Here is a 26,227-nt window from a genome sequence, read left to right as displayed (position 1 = left end):
GAAGCTTAATAGAGTTGTTGATCTTTTACCTGTTTAGATATATTGCCTGCCTACAATAACCTAGCTGCTTAAGCTAACACGTCTACTTGGATTGAATCATGTTTCTGAGAAAAGGTTTTTCTCCCAAGGCCTAAATACAAATGCAAACTTAGGTCATCCAATTCAAGGAATTCAGATACACACTATTAACATGAATCTATTTTCCCTTTCATGCCTGGTGCCCGCTAAGCACTTGCTTGCTACTGGGGATTTATCGAATTTCAAATAAGATGAACTTCAATCACAATGCCTGGTGCTGCTCTGCACACAGCGGTGGTAGCATCGTTGCCGTTGACACGTCCTGTTTGGAGCCCCAGTAAGACTCTATACCCATGCTAACTGCAGTGTCATGTGGCTAGATTTATAAATAGCAACGCTTGGGCTAAAAGCTAACATCAACATTTTTTTTTACAGTTTCTGTAACCAGCTAATTAGGATTAAACAAAAGGTAGAAATTAGACTGGAAACATATAAATATTGGGACTAACTAAGTTCTGAACCATCCAAAGAATAGACGACAGTTCAAAGACCCCCTCTAATGAATATGACACTTTTAAGCGTTTCACTGACTGTGTTAATCTAGATACCATGTTTTCAATGAAACATTCTTTCAATTTATTTTTAACAGCTAGCAAGTTTTTTGTTCTTCCTCTGCTACTTCTTTTTCTAACAGACATGACTTAACTGTGCTCACCAGTAGGCCTGAAGACATTTTGACCTTTTGTACTAGAATAAAGCACAAACGTAAATAATATCTCCAGCCTTGGCAAGTGTACCAGCAGGTCATGCTAGAGTAAATACCAGTAACCTGAAACTGAAATAGCGAAATGTATATTGACAATATTTGTTTCTCTGTTTCTTCATTTGTTTGCATACTTATTTTTTTCAATGTAATGTAATTTAAAAATTGGGAGGCACGCAGACCTCTGCATGGAGCCTCAGGCTCACCATCCGATGATGAAACTTACCCAAGCAGACACTAGCATACTCGCTGATGCGGAAAAGTATAACATGCCTTTAAGTCTTCATATTTAAGACTTTATTGTTTAATATATGCCAATGTATATATTTGAGATTATTCATAGTGTTCAAAAAGCATTTTTAATAAGCCACTGATGCACAGTGATCCACTTATTTTTAACAAAAGCAAAAGAAAAGAAATGTTTTACTTACGCTGTAGCAGTTTGAATAGCAGTTGTAAGCCTCGGACATGCAAAGCAGGCTTCTACTAGCCATTAAAATAGTATCAACAGCGCACCTCTTTCTTCTTTTTCCCATGTTCCCTATTTTTCTGCTCCATATAAGTTCTTTTTTGAGGCATAGCTTTTTTTTTACTATGAATAATTCACAGGACCAAGAAAAGGCATGCAGTAACACGGTTAAAATGGAAGAGAATCGGTCTCAAAATTTCCAGCGTATACTGTAAATATTACACACATGTATATAAATGATATAGTAAGTAAGAAAATGTAGCCTGAGATTTTAGGGGGGTTTTTTTGTTTTTTTTTAAATACCATTAAGGCTAATGTACCGTTTAGGATTTACTTGTTACAATATTGTTTCTTGTTGGAAAGGGTTAAATAAAAACAAAATAACTGGATAGTTTGAAACACGATACTACAATATTAAGTTGCAAATGAAAGAAGAGCACATTTAGCAATGTAAAACATATTTATGGGCAATACTGAAGCAAGTGTGGTTAGATTAAACAAAGATACTCTTATTCCAAATCACCTAACATCATGCAGGATGTATTTAAAATGGTTTCTTTTGTCTGTTTCATTTCTTTTACGTTAGTTTCTTCATTTCTGATTATAATGTGAGATTTGGGTAAATCTACTTATTGTTTACTTCAAGTGATACCGACCTTCATCCTTTCAGGCTGATTTGATATGTAGCCGTGACAGACTCGGTGTGTTTACGTCGTTGTTGCTTAGCCTTCTCTGGTCGCTCTGGCCTGTGTAATGATGCACTGCTGACGCGTCCTCCTTCAGATACGATGGAGATTTAATGCACAGGTTTGTCTCTTCCTAATTGATTTCTTTTAATTTACTCTTGCTAGACTCCCCCAGACACTTCAACGGCTGATTACGCTGCCAAGTGAGTTCACCTTGAGAAGAGCTAAGGTTCACATACAGTATAAATAATATGTCTAACACGCAGTTAACTCCTGATTAACCCATGGCCTGTTACAGCTGATTAAATATGCTGGAGAAAAAAAAATCATGTCATCTGTCATTTGATCTGTTTTTTTTTTTTTAGTGTACACAGACATTTTTGCATCCTATATTTTCATCTTACTTTCAGTGCACGGGCTCTGTCTGCATTGAAGTGCACAGCTTTTCTGAGGAGATGGATACTGGGCTGCTGAACTAGCTCAGCGAAATGTGCCTTCCATTTCCGTGTTCTATTGTCAGCTCTCCATATAAAAACATAAAATATTGAAAGGGTGCATTAACATGGATCAGAAATTGATGGCTGTTTCTCTCAGAGGGGAAAAAACAGCAGTTAAAAAAGCACTGGATTCTTTGGTTTGTGGTTCAAACCACCAACTTTGTTTCAAATGTTTTTAATAAATCATCTTTACTAGTTGTAATTATTGCATTTATGCTTGACCTAGTCAGCCTCAACAGATCAGTCCACTAGTCCAAGATGGGTCATGTGACCGAGCATCAGCTTGGATTGGTTGAATGGATAATGATCAACTATTCAGCTAATAAACACTTGCATCTGTTACTTTAAGCATCATGTTCATTCTTTAAGCATCTAGTCTGACATGATCGCTGCTATAACACTCGGTGCACAGGTGTTTTCCTTTTACAGTATGTTCATCGGTGTTACCATGGAGTTTTTGTTTGTGACGTGAAAAGAGAGTGAGGAGCTAAGAAGGAGTGGAAACATAATGCGTGTAATATTAAAATATTAATATTAATATTACTGTGACCATGACTGAACTACTAAGACCACTATGTAGAAAACCCTATGTCTAGGAAAACACACAAAAGGGTTAGGTCAAGACTTCATATACTAGCACTGCATATTTTAGTGTTTAATATACTCAAGGAAGAATATGCCAAAGTCCTTTTTAAAAAGTAACCTATAAAGTGTGGTTAACAACAGCTGATTTTTATCTCTAAAATTTGCTTCATCCCCTCAATAACGACCACTCCAAGGTCTCAGTATTCTAAGCTGGACATAAAAAACTGTGTGAAAATCTCTTCAAAACATTAGTGTACTTTGTGGAAAACACACATTTCCACTTGGCAAGAACCATCTTTCAGTTAAGTGTTGAGAAGATCATGACTCGAACGCATAAAATTATACTTTTGCTGGCAAATCTAACAGCTTGCCTCTCAATTTATTTTGGCATTTCCCTTGTTGCTAAAGGACAGATTTTAGACGATCAAAAATATCATTAGACAAAATGGATGTGGGGACGTTATGCATCTTCTGAAAGCGTAACGTTTCTCTGTGCCAGAAAGGGTCATCGGTGCGATTGCTCCTTTTCTTTTTCTTTTTTTACTGCTGGCATTTTACAAAAGTTATAGCCCAAATGCATCACTGACAGCTTGTCGATTAGACTGTTTGCTGATGTAAATGTACTCCCCTTCTGCGCCCCTTGTTTCTCTTCCTGAGACAATTCGTCACAGGTCGCCCTCTTCAGTGACAGACTCTGAATTTCAGAGATGACAAAAGTATCAGGAGATGTTGCGTCTGACTGACTGTATCCCACTTCTTTTAGGTTTGTTTGCACAATTGTGTCAATCTTTGTGGAAGCGGCGTCTCATGCTAGCATTTGATGGCAATGTGAGATGATAGTTCAGTGTCACTGCGTGTGGTTTTTAGATGCAAGGGGAAAATAAAAAAGCAATGCAAAGGAGACTTTTTCATCTGTGTTAGTCAGATGATGTTTCACACTACACTGTTTTTTTTTTGTTTTTTTTAAAGTTCTTACTCTCGCATATGATTTGGTTTTGTACCATCACTGTTTTTAGAAGTAGTAAGGTTGCTTGGTAGCTGTGGGGACATTAAGCGAAGCCACGCTAAATGCCTGGCCTATATATTTTTGTTATCCAAGTGGGAGAGGAGGGTGAAGAAGAGCCAGGCCTGCTGAGGTTGAGGAGTGTGGCATTCTTGGCTCCGTTGCATCAAGCTCCCCCCACCCAACATGTACATGTACATCCACATGCACATACTTAGAGAAATGCTCATCGCAACACATCTAACAGGCTGGCCTGCCATCTATTGTCCAATGACTGAATTGCACCCCTGTCCTCCTCAATAGCAGCAGTGTTAATGCGAGTACCTTTTACATGACATCATTTATCTGACCGCTTCATCTGCAAAACAAAGCAAGAGCGCAGGAGGAAAACACAATAAACAATAGATGATATTTGTTTATAAATGGCTTTGAGCTCTTTAAATTGGGGGACTTGGGGGCATACAGTGCATTTTGACCTTAAGTGGGCCATACCAATAAACATTTCAGTCAGTGTAAATTAGTTTAGCTGCACATTTAATCACTGAAATATCTCAAAATAAGAAAAAGAAATGCAGTTTCAACAGCACGTCTCAGATTGACATGATAAAGAAATGCTGCTTTATTTAATGAAAGAAACCTGTCAGCGTGACTCACTGGGCTTTAAGGATAGGAAATAAATGTGTAAAATGACAGAAAAGGTTCTGGTAGCTCATTGCACAGTAATTATTAAGCAGGAGGTTTTTTGTTAACTCACAAAAAATGTTGATAGTGAAAAAACAGGAACTTTCATCTAATTGTTTATCCATTACTTTGGTGCAGAATGAAACACTGTGGGGGAAAAGCTGTAAATCTTCATGAAAGATTGAGAGACATTTAAGTGCAGAACATTCACAGATGTCTTCTTCTGCACTGGGTACACTATTATTTTCAGAAGTGCATATTTCCAATTACACTCATATACTTTTAATTGATTTGTGTTCTAAGCAGCACTTGTCATAACTTACTACAATGGTTTGAAAGTGCTGTGGTACTTCTCCACCATGAAGGATTCAAATACTTCCCCCGGCACTGTGCATTACTACAACAACCAGTCGGATTGTTCAGATAGGTCCGTCAAAAAAAAAAGCAGAAGAAAATACCACTCAATGTGTACTCACTCTTTCTGAGCTCTGAGTTTTACGCCCCCTCGCAGTCTGCCGACAGGGAACCACTGTTTGCAGTGGGTGGATGAGTAAGTCTGTGTGGAGGTATTACACAGAAACCTGCCGGAGGTTTGAGGAGGACACAGCTACAGGTCCAAGCAGCCTCTGTGAGATGACGCTCGCGGCTTGGTGGATGCTACAGGGTGCATGCATCATCAGCTCTCCCCTCGGATTCAAACTAACTGCAGAGCCATTAATGTGACTGGAATAGAAAGAAGAGTCAGTATAGTGTGGCTGAAGGGTGAAACAGTCAGAAAATGGCAACAATCTAATCTTCCCATTTTATTATCCATGATGGCTAAGTTGCGGTCTTGCTTGCTCGGTACAGGTGCAAGCATTTATGTTCCCCAGAGCATTTATGACAATGACTCGGATGATCCCTTTCTCCTCTAAGGCTACCGCTAAAAAAAGTGGTCAGGATTTTGTGAAGCATTCTTTAACAGGTTCTCAACATATTTTAACAGTAGATTTTTTTGGATTTCTTCTGAAGTGCTTCAATAGCTAATGGGTAATTTTAGTTTTTTTGTTTTTAGTACAAGTATTCAAGTGTCAAGTGGATGAATCAGGTGATGAATCAAATCTTTATGCTAAAATATTAGCGTTAAGCATTCAGTTGAAAGCAGCAGCGTGATCATTTATAGCATCATGGGGTAAACTCTTAGGCTTACTCTAACAAAGAGGCCGTAACTGGCCCCTAATGACTGTGCATGTGAATGTAGTATTATTTTTTAAAATTTTATTTTAATATGTTATTTTCCCCATGACCCTGTAAAACTGTATACTTTTTTTGCAGTAATAGTGTAAAACAATGACTTCTTTGGATCAAAATAAACATGGCCGTCCATAAATGAAACAGGCCATTGTTTTGCTGAACGTGGACGATCCGTCACCCTCGATAAAATTTAGCTAAAACAGGAAGCACAAATTTGAAGGTTTTATCACGTTCTGCCAGATGTCCTATTACAATGTCAGCTTCTGTCACTCTAATCTCTAAAAACAGATCTCTGCGCATGAATATGTAACACCTGTGGATTTTCTAGTACACAAAGTGTTCTCATTTACATCTGTAATTCAAGTGCTATTGGCAAATCAAGCCTGAGCGGGCTTTGGTTGCAAAGCACGGAGGTCAAAGAGTCTGCGTGGAGAGCCGAAGAAGGACCGAATTTGCCAGAAATGTGATCTAAAATCTGCCCTCAAATAACAAGGGATCTGCTTATTGCGTTTCTATAATCCTGATCTCAACTTATGTGGGAATAAGCATTTCCCAAATGTAACTAACTGAATACATTATTAATGGTTCTACTCATTCATTAGTGATTTTCCCACTTGACTTGTCATGGAATCAGAACGCTCTCAGACTCTGATTAGCTGGTCGTGAGTCATGCTGATGCATTTATTTAAAGACTGGCCCCTTGTTGTTTCACTCCGCAGTTCTGCCCAAACACACAGCTGCCAACAGTTTCTTTTTCTTTTTTTTAAAAAAATTTTCAGACAAAGCCTACAGACAGTGATATTGTGTCATTTGCCAGCCTATCACATAAACGTCTTCTGGATAATGAGCTCTACACGCCTTCCTCCGCTTCCCACATCATGCCGCTGCCTCCCTCCCTCACCCCTCCAGTCACCCCTAATCAACATTTTTCACATTGTTAATCACTTATGTCAGCTTCTGGTAATTATAGACAATTAATCATGTATGATTCACTGTCTCTCCCTGTCAGCACTGTGCTGCACGCTGTGTGAGCGAAAACGACAAAGGTGAAACTGCCTTTATTAAGTAGGCAGCAGCACCGGGGAGTGGACTCCCCAGTGATAAGCGGCATGTTGCAGCGCTTTGGCTTACACTTCCTCGAGGCAAGCGATAAAGGCCAGGTGGAGATTAAATTACATTAATTCCTTTGCCAGAAGCCTTGACCCGGAATGACTTACAAGACAAGGAGGATGAGCTGTGGTGAAACTACTGCCAAAGTACTGAAAAATGAATTAACCATCATTGTCACAACACTGCGTGGTCCTAACCTGCCATGTACAGTCAACATTTCAAAACACACACACAGAGCAGACTGCACTCAGTCCATTTGTCTCCTTTAAGGTCACATTGTATCTGCCCAAAGCATGACCAGATTAGGGGTTTTCTTTGCCATCATTTCTCATTTTAATCCACCCTGATTTAAACTTTTTGAGCCCCAATGCCCAAATCTATCATTTATGAAACACAGTTCTCTACACACCCAGTGTACACACCTTGTCTGACAAACATGGAAATGCAAACATGCGCATTATCAGCAGTTCTGTTACCATGAATTCCCCGACCTTGCCTGTGATACTGTAATGCATTTACCCCTTCCTCTTCTAGACCTGCTTGCACGGCGTGTACAAAGTTCAGTTCTTAGGACGTTCTGTGAGAATCCCCACAGCTTTTGTAAAGATGTGCTCTGTGCAGCTCTTGTTGGTGCTTTTAAGCATTACAGGTAAGCACATTTCTGTCTTACATTATCACTTGTTTTTTTGTAGCAAGTTTACATTTTATTGGAAACCTACTTGAGCTCTGATATTGTTTTACAGGATGTGTCGAACTCATCGCCGTGACGACCACACAGAAATACGTCAATGTGACAATTGGTGGAAGTGTCCTGCTCGACTGTACGTTTGCCACTACAGAGACGACAACTGCCGCCCTAACAATCCAGTGGGAGTTTCTCTCAAAATCCGCCATGACTGCACAGCAGGTAGATGCAGTCTATTGTTCAGATTACAGCCATGTGCCAACTAATTTGTAGTTTTATGGACCAGGATGATGAAATGTCTTTCAATTTAGTAGTTAAAAATAGGGTGTGCAAGTTGTAGTTCAGGCCAATAAACTCATGCGACTACACATGGTGATCACTTCTGAAAGACATGAGTAATTTTGTGTTTCTTCCAAGTTCTCCAGAGCAGATAAGAATCGCTTTCTCAGAACATAGCATCATCTTGGAGATGCTTCAAAATGCTTCGAAGGAATTGATTCTCATCAGAGCAGCAAACATTTCATTTTTTCCTGTATTTTAAATATTTTAAAAACATATGTCTACGCACAGCTACACATACAGGTTTGCGCCTTTTCCTGCTATGCCATGTTTTCTTACCAGCTAGCAGACACACCCAGTCTGGATTGCAAAGCCTGTGACTGAGATCGACAAATATCTTTCAGGCAGTGCTCATTTAACCTACAGCCACAGACTCACAAATGTGCTGCTTCATGCAATGTCAAAAAAGTGCTTTTAAAGACATCTACTACATGCTAATGTGAAAAAAAACAAACAAAAAAACGTTGGTCCAGTAAATATCATATTAACTGGAGAACTAAAGGTTTTATCTCTCCAATTACTTGGATCACTCATGCAAACTAGCTCAAGGACAGTGAGTTTGTGCAGTGATAGCCAACAGATGATCTGATCTGACTTCTTGCCATTTGCTTTCAGATCTTTTACTATCAATCAGGACAGGTTGTTATTCCCAAGTCTTACGAAGGCAGGATTCAAACTCCAGCTGCTCCAGGGGCCACCAAGAATGCCTCCATAACTATAAGAAACATGCAACCATCGGACTCTGGGCTCTACACGTGTGAAGTTCACAATTTGCCTGACGTTGATGGACAGTCTCAGGCAAATATCATCGTGAATGTCCTCGGTGAGTTTTGCCCACTTTTGAAATAGATTTTTGGTGTTTGGTATATTATTGTGTTTTTATGTTATTACATTTTCAAACCCTGTTTGATCCTATTGAAGGCAGTACAGATCATTTTTTTAAAGACAAAACATGAACTCTAACACACTTAGGTCACACAAAAGCACGGGTAAAAGTGAACAAAAGGACTGAGTCATGGAAAGGAACCTACACACATTCTCACAGTCCAGGAATCAGAAAGGTTGCGAGGGTAAACAGTGGGTGTGTAGGAGATTTCATGCTACCTGATTACACCCATTAGAATGCTGCTGCTTCAGCCATTATTCTCCTCCTCTAAGTAAGCGTGTGTGACTCCCTGAAAAGGGAGTGCCAGTGTTTTTATCGAAACTGTGATTTCAGTAAAAATGTTCCAGCTATCTCTCCTCACCTGAGATTTCTGTATCAATTATCAATGTTGTAACATTAACAAACCTATTAAAGTAGTGGCCCTGAACAGTGTAAATAGGGAATTACATTCATCTCAAATCCTCTCATTCACCGAGTTACCAGGACAACCTTGCAGGCCTCAGTAGTTTCCATGGTTACTTCAGCAGTCTCCTCATTGTCAGTGTTGGAAATTAGAAAAAGGACTGTGACTGCATCCTCGTACTGCATACAGAATATATATGAGTGTCTGCTGCATGCATGTGCTACCTAAATACTGTACAGCCTTTATGGAAAAAATGACTGGGGAGTGGGGCACTTTCTTTATACTGACTGTGAGGCACAATATGAATATGTACGAACACACTCGTGCTGATTAACATGGGGTCAAGGCTGATTTGCATCCCTTATTTTCACATAGAACGACTGACACTGGACAGCTTTGCCATAAATTACAAATACATATGTATAGAAACTTTATTTGTTTTCCTGATGTCTTTTTTGTTTAAGTTAAAACTCATGTGGTATCAAACATGATTTTGGCGTACAGTTTGTTTCCAACTGTCTTACTGAACGATGTAATAATCAGCGGTCAGGAATGAAACACAGATTGCATCTTCAGTCGCTGCTGAGCTCACGATGAGGCCACTCCTAACGTATCCTGAATCACGATGACTAATGGCTAGCCACGTGACGTTTTGTTTGATTAAAAGGATTTGCTATTTTAACAAACAAATCTGTTAACCATCTTTGATAAACAATCTACAATACACAATGACTTGTTTCACCCGAAAACCCCAAGGAAAGCCTAAAAAACACGCTGGTGCATGAATGAAAATAAAAAAGGGCACCAGAATTTGCCTTTATCCCTTCATTTTCCATTATCTACTTCCTATGGTCTACAAAATGCATCTAAATTGCCAGTGCAGTGTCAACAGCTCACACAGATAGGGCAGAGAGGAGAGAGGACCCTCATACTTGAGATCTGCTCTGGCTGGTGATTTATTCTCTCAAGATTAAAATCTGCCAATCAGGTGTTGGAGAGACACTCAGCAGTGGAAGCCAATAATTGATGGCACCTACAGGGAGAAACCAGCATAAACAGGAAAGAAGAAAATACACACTGAGAAACACACACAGAGCTGCGGACTGGAATATAGCGGTAATCAATACGGTGTAGACCATCTGTTCTAAAGCAGCGACTGAAAGAGCATCTAGAGGCACTTGACCGTTGCTGCTTTATCCCACTTCATACTGCAACAAATTTCAGAAAAGAAAGTACTTTTTTTTTCAATTCCACTGCTTTTATCTGACATATCTACTAGTTGTTTCCAGTCCGCAGTATCTAACTCAGTCTAAGAGGATTATAAAACAATGTGGTGTTAAAGAATAAAATCAGCACTTTCAATGTGTTTTGCTTGCAGTCCCATCAGATGCTCATAAGCTGTCACAAGTGTGATTTCCCCTCTAAAGTTACCCTGTGGTTTCGCTGAAATAACATCAAAGCTTGCGGTGGTAAAACTATACAAAAGTAATAAAAAGAGAAGAGAAAGAAAAAGAAAAAAATAGTAAATTATTCATATTTCATCAAATAATAACAACAGTCGCCTCAAGGTGTCATATATTATAAGGTAAAATCCTACAGTAATACAGAAAAAACCCCAACAATCAGATGACCCCTATAAGCAAACACTTGGCAAAAGCTGTTTTGACCAGATTGTGGGTGAGGGGAAGGAGACAGGACAAAAGACAAGCTGTAGAAGAGAGTCGGAGATTAATACTAACTAATTATTAAATGCAGAGTGGTCTATAAACACATAGAGAGGGAAAACGAGGAGTAAAGAAGCATCATGGGAAGCCCCCAGTAGCAGTGTTGCAACTAAAGGAAGGTTTGGGGTCACCTGATCAAGACCTAACTATAAGCTTTATCAAAAAGGAAGGTTTCAAGGCTATGATGATGACTGGATTTCCTTGCCAAGCCTCAAAGGGAAGCTGATCTCTTTATTCAGGAGCTGCTGTTTAAATGGCTTGAAAAATGTCAGTGTTTTCTCCAGGCTGAATGTGTGCTTTGTAATAATGTCAAGTAGCCAATAAAGCCTTAGCTTCCCTGTGGTCCGCCAGAGAAACCATCTGCTCCTTACTGCGCCGTCCATGGCAATGTTGAATCGGGTCACCTGGTCACTCTGACCTGCCACAGTGAGCAGGGAAACCCAACATCGACCTACAACTGGGCCAAACTGGATCAGACCAAGACAAGGAGGCCTGTGCTGGGAAGAAGTGAGTCCAGCATCTATATACACACACCCATATATATATATATATATATATATATATATATATATATATATGTATGTATACACACCCATATATATATATATATATATACATATATATATATATATATATATGCATTAGCACCATTTACCATCTCATGAATCTGAGTGAACTTTGTTTTTTCTCAGCAACCACAACTGGAATACTGGAAATCAGAAACATCTCCCAGTTTGAGTTTGGGGAGTACCAGTGCATTGCTACAAATGTTGTGGGCTTTGCAACATGCACCATTGAGCTGAGTCCTGGTTTGTCCACACATTTATTTTTTGGGGAGTTTTAATATGTGTGTTTGTGTGTGTGTGTAATAATCCCCCCCAGGGTATAAAATGTTTGTGTTTGTATAGAAGTGGCAGATGGGGTTATCGCAGGCGCGGTTATCGGAGCGCTGCTCGGGTGTGTGCTGATCGGCCTGGTTGCGTGGTTCATCGCTCACACAGTCAAGAAACACAAATACAACGCTGTTAAAATGGCAGAGGCCAACGAGATGAAGTGAGATTACAGATTTTTGATACACTTCTTCCATTGATTTGGTCATTCAGAGTTCAAGGGTGTAACGGCTACTGTTTGTTTGTCCACTAGGGGGAGATCTCCTCCAGCCCAGGAGGCCTATGAGAGCATTCCCAATGCAAACACGACTGACAACGTTCAGGATGAGGAAGAAGGCCCTCAAGCCTAAAATCCACTTTAAACAGCCACAGCATTGCTTTAGCATCACTATTATGTATACCAGTCTTTTGATATGGAGAGAATTCAGATGTAATGAGAACAATGGAGCTAATCTTCATGTTTGAATTTGCATTTTCTGTGCTTACTCAAATTCTGTCAGTTTTACAGCTTTTTTGAATGAATGTTTTAAATTTCAATCTTATTTTTTCTTACATTGTGTGAAAAAAATAAACTGTACGAACATGATTCTAGATTTTTTTACATAAAAGAAAATCAAATAAATCACATTGATGATGTCATGCCTATACCAAGGGGTATAGGGTATAATTCAGTATTGCTTGATTGCACTTGTGAATCCTATGAATGATCAAGAAGTTCCTAACACTGAGGTTGCACCACTTTAATGTGCACAACCAGCTCAGTCTGTGATTTTGTTTTGTCTTTTTTTCTGATTTTTATCATAACCTGTGTTTTAAACTTTTTTTTAAATAACTTTTTTTTCAGTAGTAACAGAAGTAATAAATGTAAAAAAGTTACACCATCAATTTGTTTTGTATCACATGCAAACTTTACAGATCGTGATTAAATAAAACCTTTCTGAATCACCTGAGCGCCTCAAGATTTGTCACATGAGTGTCAGAGGCTGTGTTTACTGAGTATTGTGAGAGTGTCGAGGATATGCTGTGTGATAAAAACAGGATCAGCACATGGAAGTAGAAGTAACACTGAACGCACAACACATCACAACACAGTTTAATAACTGGAAGCCATTTGAGGATTTAGACATTTCATTGTTTCAAGTAAAATTCGGGACACATTCACACTCTAACTTCACATAAACTGTTTAAAAAAAAATCAAATGTTAATTAAAAAATACAGAAGAGCAAAATAAAACATGCTCCAGCAGTATCGGTGCAGTGTTAATTAAACCTGTATTGTGGGCAGAGTGATAAGGCAGTCAAGTGAAGACAACTTCACATTCAGGCCTGGAGCCCAAAGCAGCGGGCAGCACTGAGGACGTCATCTCTGGTCAGATAGCATCCACAGAGCTGCCTCGAGCCAGTGAAAGACTCCCTCCCGTGTAAGACTCGCCAGTTGTCTATGAAAACAACCTTACGGGGAAAAGACAGGGCAAAACACTCAGATTACAAGGCAACACTGACATTTAAGTTGTCCTGTGACTTGACTACGAATTCATTTTAGTTGGAACTCAGAGAAGCATTTATGTTTTGACTTTGTGGCCTGCACATATCTTACTTTTCCCGGAGTCAGCTTCACCCACAGCTCGTTCTCTGGCCTCCTCAGCTCTGTGGTCAGCTCTCGATGCGCTGCGTACCAGCGCTGAACCACGTCATGGGGGATTGTGTTTAGCACAGATCGATCGTAGTTGTTGTATCTGTCAATACGCAAATACGTCAGTCGCGCCAATTAAATGGACAACTACTAAACAAGTGAACACAATATCAGAAAAATAAAAACAACACTAAATTTCAGCATCAACATACCGTATAAGATACATTTCATTGTTCCAAGGATACACGTTGAGCACGGGGCCGATGCCTGTGATGTGGTTTTGGTGCTTGTCGGTAGTTTCGATATAATCGTGCTTGACGGGCACCTGAGCAAGCAGCTCAAAGCTCTCAGGTGAGCTCTGACGTAATTTTTCTGCAGCGTAGAACCCATCAACAAGTAGCGTCCTTCCCCCGGTTCCCTCATGCTTGAGACAGTGGAAAACCTGGATTCTGCCATAATGCCATTCATGCCATAACAGAAGCATCAAATATCCAAACATAATCACGAGAAGTCAACGTTACACCAACAAGCCCATCTCTGCTGCACCTACCCACACGGTTCCTGAAAGTAGGAGGTGTCAGTGTGACGGTCCAGGGCCAGCTGGCTGTAGGCAGTATCGGCCCTGGAAAAATCTGAAGTGAAGCACCACATTCTGCCATAGGTAGTCTCCCTTTGTGAGAAACAGATGAAATTGAGGAGAATCAACAGACAGCTGGTTGAACGACGCCACTGGATACGAAGCGTTAACGTAAAGATGAGAATGTGATCTGCAGGCCAACAGGAAGCATACCTGATTAGACTGACCCTCTGGGTTACTGCCTCCGTGGCTTCCACTGTGGTTGGGACATCGTCTACGAACGCGATCCCGTACAGAAGATAATTTTGAAGAAATTTCTTTAGCTCGTCATCACAGCTCATGAACGTGTCCCATTTGGATGAGGTTATGTTTGCATTTTTATAGATGTCTGAATTCCAGAGGATGCGCGGTTGTACTGCACTCTGGTACTTTTTCTCAAAGCTGTTCTCAGCAAGCCAACTGAGACTGTACTTGGACATGTGACCACCAGGCCCTGGAACATTGACATGCAAAATATGGTTAAGCTGACTTTGACAGATTTCTACTTTAAGGTTATATTGGATGATTCTACTTCCTGTAATAAACATTTCAGATAATGATGTAATGAAGTATTGCCTATGAGCAGTGTTGTGTGTAACGCGTTACTGCAATTAAATTACTTTTCCACTGAAAAAGTAGAGTAACTGATTACTGTTCATTTTTGGGTATTTTAATTACAGTTACTTACAATGCAATTGCGTTACATTGTAAAATAATTAAACTCGCTGAATATCATTATTTAATTTTAATAATTTATCTTCTAAAGGTAAAAGTAAACTCTGCCGCTTTAACATCGCTGTAGTGCAGCTGCGCGTCATTTTGCGCCAGTTTGCTGCGTAGTCGTATTCTAAAGCGGAAGATGTCGGACTCGGCTGAAGCCAGTGGCTGTTTTATGAAATGGACATATTCCCGTCTCTTCACTTTTCTGAAACAAGCAGACAAGAACATTACAGTAATACGTAAAAACTATCGGCCGCTGTTAATAGCATGAGTAATCTACTGAAGCGCCTGACACGAGAGCATAGACGAACCTTTTAAGATATTTTCAGCTGAGAATGTAGCTGTGTAATGCTCAAATATCTACTTAATTTATCAAAATATCACATATTTGCAAAAGTGCTTCCATGTTTTCGGAGATTTTTGTTATCTATCAGCGCCATAGCTAATGACCATGACAATGATCCAAGGTGTACCCTGCCTCTTGTGCCCTGTGACAGCTAGGCAGTATACATACAGGATTGCAGGACATTAACAGGCCTGTAAAATCCTCCGTCTGTACGTACATATGTAGCAAATGAGTTGCAGGGACTCTTATTAAATACAATTTTCTCTATAAAGACTCTAAATGAGAATGTGTGTAGTCATAGAAGAAGTTTTCTGGATTCTGTTTGTAGTCCTTGCTCGCTAGGCTAATTAAGCTTGTGTGGGCTTTGGCAGAATGCAGGAAAACAGCCCATGTACGGAGCAAAACAGGAAGCCATTGAGCCAAACAGCCATTTAAGCACCAATTTCTATTGTCCGTCCATGATTTTGCTTTGTATTTTCTTTTTTATTTTATCTTAAATAGATCTGTATTCTAGCTGTACTGTGAACAATAACAACAAACAGGAAGTCTTGGCGAATAACTGCTGGAAGCCTCGAAATATTGACTGTTGCCACCAGAGTGCAAGCAAGCGCACAATAGCAGAGGGGTTCTCAAGATTACCTGACTCGGATCTGAATGCAAAATTTATAGCAGGCGGTCCATGTGCTGCTGTGATTTAGCATTTGCTAACCTAACTCTGAAAGCCTCCCTGTTCACAAACAGAATACACGCTCAGAAACTGAGCTGACCTTGAATATGTTCCACTAACAGGGAGAGGCATGCATGCCAGAATGCCTACATCAGCAGCTGTCATGGGGTTGCCACATCCACATATGTCACTGTGTGTAAGACACCATGTCACTCTTGTGCCTGCATAAAACCATAGTGAGAGTACTTTTCAGCAGCTGCACAGTCTGTTTTTTTTTTTTTTTTTTAATGAATGGTAGAGTATAATCCAGAGAGATTCCCACAGAGAAAAGGGATCTCGGATCTACAACACTCTGACGGGACTGCTATGTTCCTAAAAGGTTAAAGGAAGATGGAGTTTCCCGGTCTGTACACTGACTCCTGTGCTAAAGAGTGAATAATTCCAGCTTGTGTCTGAGCCCATGGGTCAAAGATTAACATTTTTTCAAACTAGAGCAGAGGGAGTGAATAGTTTCCACTGGTCCACACCTGGCATCTGCAGGACCATTTAATCTTCGGATTTCACAAGGCAAGGGAAACTAAATCCCACCTGACTTTTTCCACTTAGCAGACAGAATAAGTAATGACTCCAGCTAGCCAGTGCTTTGTGCTAGTTAAGCTAGCTCGCCCTGCTGGGGCTCTCTTTAGGGAACAACACTGTGAGCTGAGCAATGGCTTGTGTCTACAGCAGCTGGGCGATTATGTGGAAGATGAGGTGTTAGAGAGCATGGAAAGGGTTTCTTCAGTGGTGGGCAGGAAGAGAAACCCACGATCCTCCCCCTGAGTTCTGGGCAGGAGATCACAGAAAAATATAAACCTGCACTTTTTCTCAGTTGTGTTCCAGAGCAGACTGCAATGCAGGCAGAAATTACATAATTTAGGGCTTTTTTCCTTGTGTCAAACTTCAACGAGCTTTTAGGGGTCAGTAGAAAACACTAAAGGAGGAGCACAGATATGTATCGGTCTCATCTTTTTATTTGACAGTGACTGCTGATAAAGGCTGCTATCTAAAGCCAGCTTAGGCAACATTCCTGTACGTGTAAATCAATTTTATGGTATATAACTGAAACTGTCTATGTTTTTCTCCTTTTGATAATTACACCCTAAGCCTTACTGTACCTGCACATTAGTGATGGGTCGTTCGCCAACGAAATGGCTCTTAGAGCCGGCTCTTTGACGTGAACGACGCAAGCTGGCTCCTTATCGCGAGCCGTCACGTGGTTTTTTTGTTTTTTCTTTCTCTCAGCCTCTCTCTCGCACTTTTTTTCTGCTTCACTCAGCACACGAGCCTTGTGCTTTACGCTGGGAAGAGGGGGGAGGGGAGGTAGTTACACTCAGTAGCACAGGAACAGAGCCAGAGGGAGAGAAAGAGAGCCAGGGACAACAACGTCACATTAGAAAGGTATAGTAATCATCCACAACTATTTTCAATTGCAGATGATAAAGGATTCAGAAAGTTTATTCATGCAGGCCCATATGACAGAGAATATGCATCTTCTTTTTGTTTTCATATTCTAATTTATATTTAATTGTGTTGTGGTTTGCAGTGTTTTGTGTTGTTTCACTTTAAATTTGTAAAAGGAAAAAGCTGAAAATTTAAATAATAAAAAGTTGAAATGTGAATAGTTGATTTTTGTATTATATGATTTATTTATTACATTTTATGTAGAGTGAATAAATAAAAGTATATTTACGGTGGCCCCTACAGACAAAGCACATACAAACTCCAAAACACGTAAAAACTCAAAACACGTACAAAAGACAACAGAAGTGCTCCAGGATGCTAGGTGCAGTGTTGAGCTTTTGTTACCTAGTGGCTACACAAGCCAGCAAGTACCAACGGCCGGATTTGGTGTGTGGTAGTAACAGGTAAATGAACATTGTTTTTAAATTATTTGATTATATATGAGTGCCTGTGTATAAATACACAAACAATACACACATGCTTTCAATTGTGTAATTTAAGTGATCTAGTAGCTCTGCTTTGGAAGTTCAGTTCATGCTAGAAATGTGTTTTGGAGTTTGTACGTGTTTTGTCTCTAGGGGCCACCGCATATATTTATATATAAACATATATAAATAAAACCACTTTTTTTACGTTAGTAATTCCGTTGTTCATAATTTTATATTATTGTTAATAATAAATTAATTAAAGCAACAAAACAACCTGAAGAGCCGGTTCGGAGCCGAAAGAGCCGGCTCTTTTTAGTGAGCCGAACCGAAAGAGCCGGATCTCTAAAAAGAGCCGGAAAACCCATTACTACTGCACATGAAGTAAATCTTTACACAAATACAATGTGCCAGGGGGCAAAGACCACTACAGTATATTTGGCTGTGCAGAGAACTTCAGACGAGCCGGTTCTTGGCAGAGTTGTTATAGCTTTGCTTTTTCTAATTAGATTTTTTTTTATTTCATTTTCAATTTTTGTTTTAAATTCAGTTTAGTTTCAATACATTTCCAGAGATGGATTCTCTTGTTTTAGTTTAGTGTTTACTGCATGAAAAGTTTTGCCAGCCTTGTACACATCTAGTCTCAATAAACATGCCTATCAGCTCTCCCATCAGACAAGCTGTAATACAATTTTTACCAAACTAACACTAAAACTAAGAACGATTCTTCTATATTTTTTATTGTTGTTTACTAAATTGTTTCATTTAATTTTTGATTTTTCAATATTTTTTATGTTTTAGTTAACTAAAATGTTTTTACACGTTTAGCTTCAGTTTTAGTTGAGTTTCAATAACCTTGCTCCTGCGTTTAGTATGTGCCATTTTAATGCAATTTAACTAAAGAAAATGTGTTATTTCGAAACTATTTTGTTTTACAGAAATGGCCACATTGAATGAAGACTCCATTTAGAAAACAGATGATAGCCATCCTTAAAAATAATAATAATAATAATAAGTTGCACTTCAACAATGTGTCTTAGTTCTTCACACAATTTAAAGTCAGTTTTCATCACGTTCTCTCCCACCCACCTGTGCAACCCACTGTTGCACTTATAGTTCCCCACTTACAGGTGATAACAAGGTGGTCTTCTTCCACTCGTGTGCTTTCGGGACGTATAGTTAGATCTATGCTCCCAGTGTCCAGGTTCCTCTGGTTAGTTTTGGAGTTGTACGAAGCAGCAGAGAGGCAGTGATCGCGCAGCCACACATAGTTAAAATACATCTGCGTCCCTCCATAGTGCAGTTCTGGTGATTTCAGAAATATGTGGTCAGGGGTTAACGGCGATAAAAACAAACAAACAAAACCAGGCATGCGCAAACCGGGTTAAAAGGTTACAGTTAAACCCACCAAGACACTCCTCGTGTGTGCGGAAAGTAGCACAAGCCCTCCGTGGCAAAGCCGTGCTCCTGCTGACACCACGCAGAAGCTGAGCCTGTCTCAGCACACTCCTGTGCAACCTGCAAAACATTTCAGGTGCAAACACACTGAGATGCACTAAAAAACTGAATTAACTAAACCCCAAAATTTAAAATGGTTTTCCGTTAAGCCTTCCAGCAGTAATCCGACCAACTAAAGCCAGAGCGGCGTGCTTTGTGCATGCAGGTGTGTGCGTGTGTGTTTCTCCCTTCAGTCCTTCACTTGCACACAAGAAAGTCTTAAAACTTGTAAAAAATTATTAACATGGCGTAAAAGTCCAAATTAATTATTAAGCGACTCCTCCTGCAGAGTTGCTGCACCCCTCCATCAGTTGGCTCTTCTTCTTTGAGCTTTTCTCTTTTGTTTCGCTTGGGGCAGCAGCCATCAGTGAAGTTGCATTACTGCCATCTTCTGGATTTCAACCACAGAGAACCCGGATCTGCTTCCCCGCCGTCTTTACACACTTTAATTTGAATTAAACACACAAAGTTCTTTTTACTTATCACAACCCACAGTCCCCTGGCGGCTGGGATAGGATCCAGGACCCCGGTGGCCCTGAACTGAATAAGCGGAAAAGATTGAATGGATGGGCATCTGTGTTAAATGGCAGAGCTTTTGATGGCACAGTTTACCACCTTTAATAAATGCGCCGTTTAAAGATTACTTTCCAGTAAGTTCGGCGATAGGAAGCCTTTTTATGAACCTGATGGATATCTGCAGGAGAAACAGAAATGAAGCCCAAATGTAGCTTGACCCTCTATAAGACAGTAAGAGTCCGGATCATGTTAGTGAGTGGACAGCTGATAGAAACATGCTTGCTGGCTCCCTCTGGAGTTGAAACTGGCACTCCATCGGGGAGCTTAAACTCATTAGCTGGCTTAATACCTATTTCCTTGCCTCCTGTTAACCACACGGTTTTTTTGTGCCACGCAGTAAAGAGTTGGCAGCTCGTGGTTTGTTTATACTTTGCATATACAAGAGGGTTTTGGCAGGTGGGGAACTTTAAGTTCCAAAAAGTGATTTCCGGTATTTGCCAAATAACTTTTGTCCGTATTTAAACTGTTGTAAATAACTCGTTGGCCTATAATCTGTGAAACATATGTCAAATATATCTTTCATGAATGATATCAAGTCACTTTGAGCCAGAAACAATATCCCTGCCACAATGTAGAAGCCGCAATCTGTTTTGTTGTTGTTTTATTTTTTGTTTTATTTTTTGTTAAAAATACTTTTATATATCTTTTATTTATTCCAGTAAAAATCACTGACATTAAAAATGGCTTTTTAAGCGAGATCGGCCCAAGAGGGCAGGAATTGCAAAAAAAATAAAATAAAAATAAATGTAAACAAAAAAAAAGAAAAAAAAGAATCGTTTTAGAAAGATGTTTTGAGTGGTCAAAAAGGACTGGGTTGATTATAATGGGGTACAACACTGCAGAGACATTAAAAAAACACACCTTAAAAACAGGTCCTTTTTAAAAAATATAATAACCCTTCATAAATCCTGTTGATAACAGTTTATTTAATAATATAAGCAAATATGTCACACATAAAAAACACACAGAAACACCAGAAATCATTATTTAGCCCAACACAGAAACAACAGATGGGACACGACTCTAAACAGCTGGTATAAAGGTCAAACTTGGAATTCTTATATTCGGATTGATGACTCCTTCTGGAAGCAAGTCCTGTTAGTCAGCAGCCATGCCGAAACATCTGGGCACTTTCATTTAACTTTTATTTTAATGAAATAAAAACTACATGCATACAATGTCAAGTCAAATTTGATCAAATTAAATGTTTTCTGATGTTGTCCTCAAATAAACTTTTAAAACTTTTACCACCATCTTTTGCTGTCGCAAAAGTCTCCAATACAGTTCACAGTTCTTTCACTGCTCTCTATTTTATAATATCTCTGTAGTTACCAGTGTTGGGACTAACGCGTTATTAAGTAACGCGTTACAGTAACTACGTTATTATTGTGGTAACGAGCACGGTAACTAGTTATTATGCCAAAATCAGGAACGCGTTAGTCGTTACTGGGATTTAGATACGGTCGTTACTCGTTACTTCGTGTGGTGGCTATCGCGGAGCTTCCACAGATTCTGTAACATTAGCAAGTGGTGGAGGCAGCAGGTGGATGAGGGAAAGGGGACGCAGAAGGAAAAGAGACCCGAGGCGGCCGCCGGTCCAAGTGTGAACTGAACTTCAGGTAAGAAGTTATGACCTGCAGTCTATCTGGGTCAGATATAAACCAAGTTTAGGTGGAGTTTATTTTCGTTATTCTGACTTTTTCCGTACTGCGTACTAGCTAGCATGACGGAGTTTCTATACAGCTGGGTGGGTGCTATGAAGTTAATGATGTTGAACTTTATTTTGTTCATAAGTTATTAGAGTTGCCAACCGTCCCGTCTGGTATTCAGAGAAAATATTACGCATTTCTTATTGAGGTGAAAAGGAACAATTTGTCCCGTAATTCAGCTACAATGAACAAGGCACAAAGCTGGAGTTATTCTGTGTCTTTGCTGCACAGCTGCCTCTTCTTCTTTCATTCCCCTCCCTCTCCTGTTTCTACTTCAACAGGAAACTGAAACATGAAAACTGATCAATGATCAGCTGATCGGCTCTCTTGTTTGTTTATCGCCCACTTTGCGCCAGAAAGAGGAAACCAGCCGATGTCGCGCTAAACAACAGCAGCACGTTTAAGCTTGAGCAGCCGTTGTTAGAATTTATTTAATATTAATTTCTAGTATCAGCTGATGTTTGCTGGAGCCACAGCTGCAAAAAAGCTGCTGGTCATGATATCGGTTTGGTTATCTGGTGAGAAGGAAACATGAAGATGAAACCAGGAGATGTCCTTACTGAATCATCAGAGCTGAACAGGTGATGGAGAAACAGGTTTACCTTTTAGGTGACATGAATGAGTTGAAGGGAAGTTATGAACTGTTTCTGAGAGACAAATAACCCCAGGATCCTTTTCTAAGTAGCTGACAGCTGGTAACTGTGCAGGGGCGGGTCTAGCAAAGTTTTGCCAGGGGGGCCAGGTAGGGCATTAACAGGGAGAGGGGGGCACAAGGAAATACTTTTCTTTCTTAATCTCATTTAAAATGTCTGGCTTTTAAAAAATAATTATCTGAATCTTACAGCAAACGATTGATAGATTGGTGCATATATACCATCAAAACAGTGAACATCACTGTCACAACAGCGTTTGTTTTCATTCAAAGGCTTTATGATTTTTCCTATAATGGCGGGCCAGTCTCAAGTCAAAATGCCCGGGCCAATTTTCTGTCCCAGTCCAGCTCTGTATGCAGCTCATCTGCAGTCTGGTGTTGCCTACATCTTCCTATTCAGAAGGCAGAATTTCCGAGTTCTGAGTACAATCAAAGCACCACGACTGCAGTTTTTGTGTTGGATGTAAAAGGCGCACATGACGCTGTGACGTAGGCTAGAATCATGGCATTCTCTCGTGGAAATATGCACATTATCTTTTCCTTTCTATTGGTAGGTGGCACAGTGCACTTGTGGCAAGTTATGGAAGCAACACATTAACAAGAGAAATCTGAGTAAAACCAAAGTTACTTTCCCTAGTAACTAGTTACTTTGAAAGTAACGAGTAACTTGAAGTAACTGAGTTACTTTTGATAGAAGTAACTAGTAATGTAACTAAGTTACTATTTTAAAGTAACTTACCCAACACTGGTAGTTACCCACAGGGCAGGCACGTGCAGGGGGGGGGGGGCTAGAGGGGCTTGAGCACCCGCCTCTTTCCTGATGGGTGCTCAAAGTGCCCTTTCGTTGAGGCAACTTTTTTTTTTTTTTTTTTTTTTTTTTTAATGTGTTTGTGCGTGCGGAGTCCTGTCTGTGCCCCTCAGCAATAATATTTAACTATTAATCACAGTTTTGCTAAATAAAAGGATCTGGCTTGCATCAGTCACATGATCACATTTAACCAATGATCTCCCTTGACGGCAGAACGCGCTGGTTACGAGCGTTTTTTGCGGTCCGGAGCTGTAGGAGAAACACAAGTTAAGTCAGAGTCATAGACTGATGCGACAAAACCAGTAAGTAGGTGTACAGCGTACACTGTAGTGTATAGCACACAGGAGTATTAGCTTATTACGTACACGTTGGTAAGCTGTCTTGTTGCAACTGACGAACTGAAACAAACGAGCGTGCTGTGTGTGCAACAGCGCGACAAACATTACCTGTCCTTTTATTAACTGCACAAGTAGTGCTGGTCATAGCTGCTGGCTACCTGTGTAAGGCTGTCATGGGTCTGTAGCTCTGTCCACCGTTTTAGGGAACAAATTTAGTTTTAAAGTATTTAGAACATATTTAGTTTTAAAGTAAGTTTCCGGGCTTTTCCTGCCTTTCTGGAGGGATTATATTTCACTAAAAAACGATCTAATATGCATGTCCACATAATTATGCATTATTATAATTGTAATATATTAAAAAACACGCTGTATTTTAAAGAACATACATTAAGAAGCAGATTATATTAGATTTATATTTTAAATAAGACAAAATTTGGATATTACAGCAGTACAATTATTGTATCTCTACAGTTTAAAAATGTAATAAGCTTTGCCCCTGCACAGAGTGGATAGTGAAACAAATGGAATCATCATAGTGACATTATTTCATATTTATTACTTCCCCCTCCTCATTGTTTTATTATTGTAGCTCCAGTAATAAATAATAATGTAAGGATTCTGGATCAGCACCATGATGCCCATAGTATATACAGTATTCTGAAGAAGGTCTAAAATGTCACTGTGTGTGCGTGCATGTGTGTGTTTTATTTAGATGGATTAAAAAAAAATAATATTACTCATGATATAACATTGTCAAGACATGCCTGGTAAGGACATGAGGAGGAAACAGTAGAGCTGTGTGAGGCTACTAAAGGCAGTGCTATAACATTTTTCTGTCATCATTTTATTATAGATTAAGTGCAAGAGTTGTTAGGTGTGGATAATTAGATTATGGTAAATGGTAAATGGCCTGTATTTATATAGCACTTTACTAGTCCCTAAGGACCCCAAAGTGCTTTACATATCCAGTCATCCACCTATTCACACACTGGTGATGGCAAGCTACATTATAGCCACAGCCACCCCAGGGCGCACTGACAGAGGCGAGGCTGCCGGACACTGGTGCCACCGGGCCCTCTGACCACCACCAGTAGGCAACGGTGAAGTGTCTTGCCCAAGGACACAACGACCAAGACTGACCAAGCCGGGGCTCGAACCGGCAACCTTCCAATTACAAGGCCATCTCCCAACTCTTAAGCCACGATCGCCCCATTATAGTTTAGATTATAGTTTATTGCAATAGTAAGTTGTGCCTTGTTCTCAGATAGACAGCAAGTGGAGAGTGATATATGAAATGATGGGATGGAAGGAAGAAGAGAAGCAAAGAGTGATTCACGGGCAGAGCCTAAATTATTTCTCACAGTTTTTTGTTGCCTTATGGTTCCAAGCGCTGTCACCAATCTTTGCATTTTGTTATTATCTCACACTTGTTTAATCAGCTACCATCTCTCCTATGGACTTTTTAATGTCTACAGTCTCAGATCAACACAGCCCTGCCCTCCAGCACTATCCACAGCAACCCCTCAACAGCAACATTGTACCCATCAGGTAAAACATCGGCTACGTTTGCTTTGCCTTGTTGCCCATATTAGATTCTTGATGAATGTGTGTTGTTGTTATTCAGCCTGGTTCAATGTGCCCCTTTTTAACTTTGAGCACCCGCCCCTTTAAACCTCTGTGCACGGCCCTGCCACAGAGAGTTGACCTAACTTACCACAATCCACCACAACACTGCAAACCCATCAGCCTTCACTATCCATCTAAACTTTTGAATAACATGAAATTATTATCGTGATATTCCACATTATGAAATAGCCTGGTAACTTCTATATGGTTCAAATGATTGGAAAGTCTAATATGGTTTAATTTAATCTTTTAATTTCCAGTCTTGGTAGCCGGGGATCGGTCCGCCAGGACCTCTGCTCCTGGCCGCCGCCCGGCTCACATCGCACCCGACCCCTACATGCCTCCTACGCATGGTGGGCCTGCAGGAAGATGGGCCCATGTCCCTTTTTCGGGCCCGGCCACCAGACCCTCCCCAGGCGTGTCTCCAGGGCAGGGCCCCGCTAACCCTATCCCGGGCAAGGTGAACTGTTCCCTCGATGGTCTCTTCATATGGGTCCTCTGAATCACTCTTTGTCTGGTCTCGGGAGGAGGCCCTGGGGCAGAACCAGGACACGCTGGAGATATTATATCTCTCGGCGGGCCTGGGAACGCCTTGGTGTTCCCCCGGACAAGCTGGAGGAGGTGGCTGGGTAGAGGGAGGTCTGGCCTTCTCTGGTTGGGCTGCTGCCCCCGCGACCCGGCCCCGGATAAGCGGAAGAAAATGGATGGATGGATTTCCAGTTTGTAAGATTTCCATTGTGGAGAAGTACATACCTTTTAAAGACAATTTCTCATCTTCTTTGCCAGGAAACATCTGAAATATATGTTTTTGAAAAATAAATGAATAAAAAAAAATGATGGATAAAACCAGGATTAATTTGTATCAGAATGGTCAGAAGAGAAAAGTATGAAGAAGGAACGTAGATGTCATCCAGACCTTTATATCTTTAAGAGATGTCTATAGTTTAGCTAGTTGATTTGTATCTTCTGGTTTCACGAATGAATAAAGCTGGGTATCATGATGTGACAGCTGATAGAAGCAGTAGGATGAATTCTGAGTGTACAGGGCTATTCTCTCTGTTCAATTCTATTCAATTCTATTCAATTCAATTCAATTCAATTCAATTCAATTGTGCTTTATTGATATAGCACCATTATGT

At 40.1% G+C, this 26,227-nt stretch overlaps 2 protein-coding genes across 3 annotated transcripts; one reads left to right on the top strand and one right to left on the bottom strand.

Moving 5' to 3' along the window:
* Nucleotides 1-7: 7 nt before the first annotated feature.
* LOC146509594 (V-set and immunoglobulin domain-containing protein 1-like) lies at nucleotides 8-12,931 on the top strand. Its single transcript, XM_085174596.1, has 7 exons — nucleotides 8-7,694; nucleotides 7,789-7,952; nucleotides 8,685-8,892; nucleotides 11,434-11,589; nucleotides 11,775-11,891; nucleotides 11,991-12,135; nucleotides 12,226-12,931. Exons 1-7 carry the CDS (start codon nucleotides 7,652-7,654, stop codon nucleotides 12,320-12,322), a joined length of 930 nt encoding a protein of 309 aa, XP_085030722.1. The 5' UTR covers nucleotides 8-7,651; the 3' UTR covers nucleotides 12,323-12,931.
* Nucleotides 12,932-13,047: 116 nt separating this feature from the next.
* Nucleotides 13,048-19,898, bottom strand: tmlhe (trimethyllysine hydroxylase, epsilon). Of its 2 annotated transcripts, XM_085174595.1 has the most exons (8): nucleotides 19,624-19,898; nucleotides 19,291-19,400; nucleotides 19,011-19,187; nucleotides 14,396-14,675; nucleotides 14,156-14,275; nucleotides 13,818-14,054; nucleotides 13,570-13,708; nucleotides 13,048-13,424 (listed from the first exon to the last, which is right to left on the bottom strand). In XM_085174595.1, coding segments are annotated over exons 1-8 (1,197 nt in total). In that variant the 5' UTR covers nucleotides 19,626-19,898; the 3' UTR covers nucleotides 13,048-13,292. The 2 variants fall into 2 exon arrangements, with proteins under 2 accessions (XP_085030721.1, XP_085030720.1); XM_085174594.1 differs by having other exon boundaries at nucleotides 19,291-19,896.
* Nucleotides 19,899-26,227: the final 6,329 nt, after the last annotated feature.

This window comes from Neolamprologus multifasciatus, chromosome 10 (genome assembly GCF_963576455.1).
Source record: "Neolamprologus multifasciatus chromosome 10, fNeoMul1.2, whole genome shotgun sequence".
Classification (NCBI taxonomy): domain Eukaryota; kingdom Metazoa; phylum Chordata; class Actinopteri; order Cichliformes; family Cichlidae; genus Neolamprologus; species Neolamprologus multifasciatus.
Note: the sequence above shows the minus strand (reverse complement) of the source record. Positions and strands in the feature narration are given on the sequence as shown.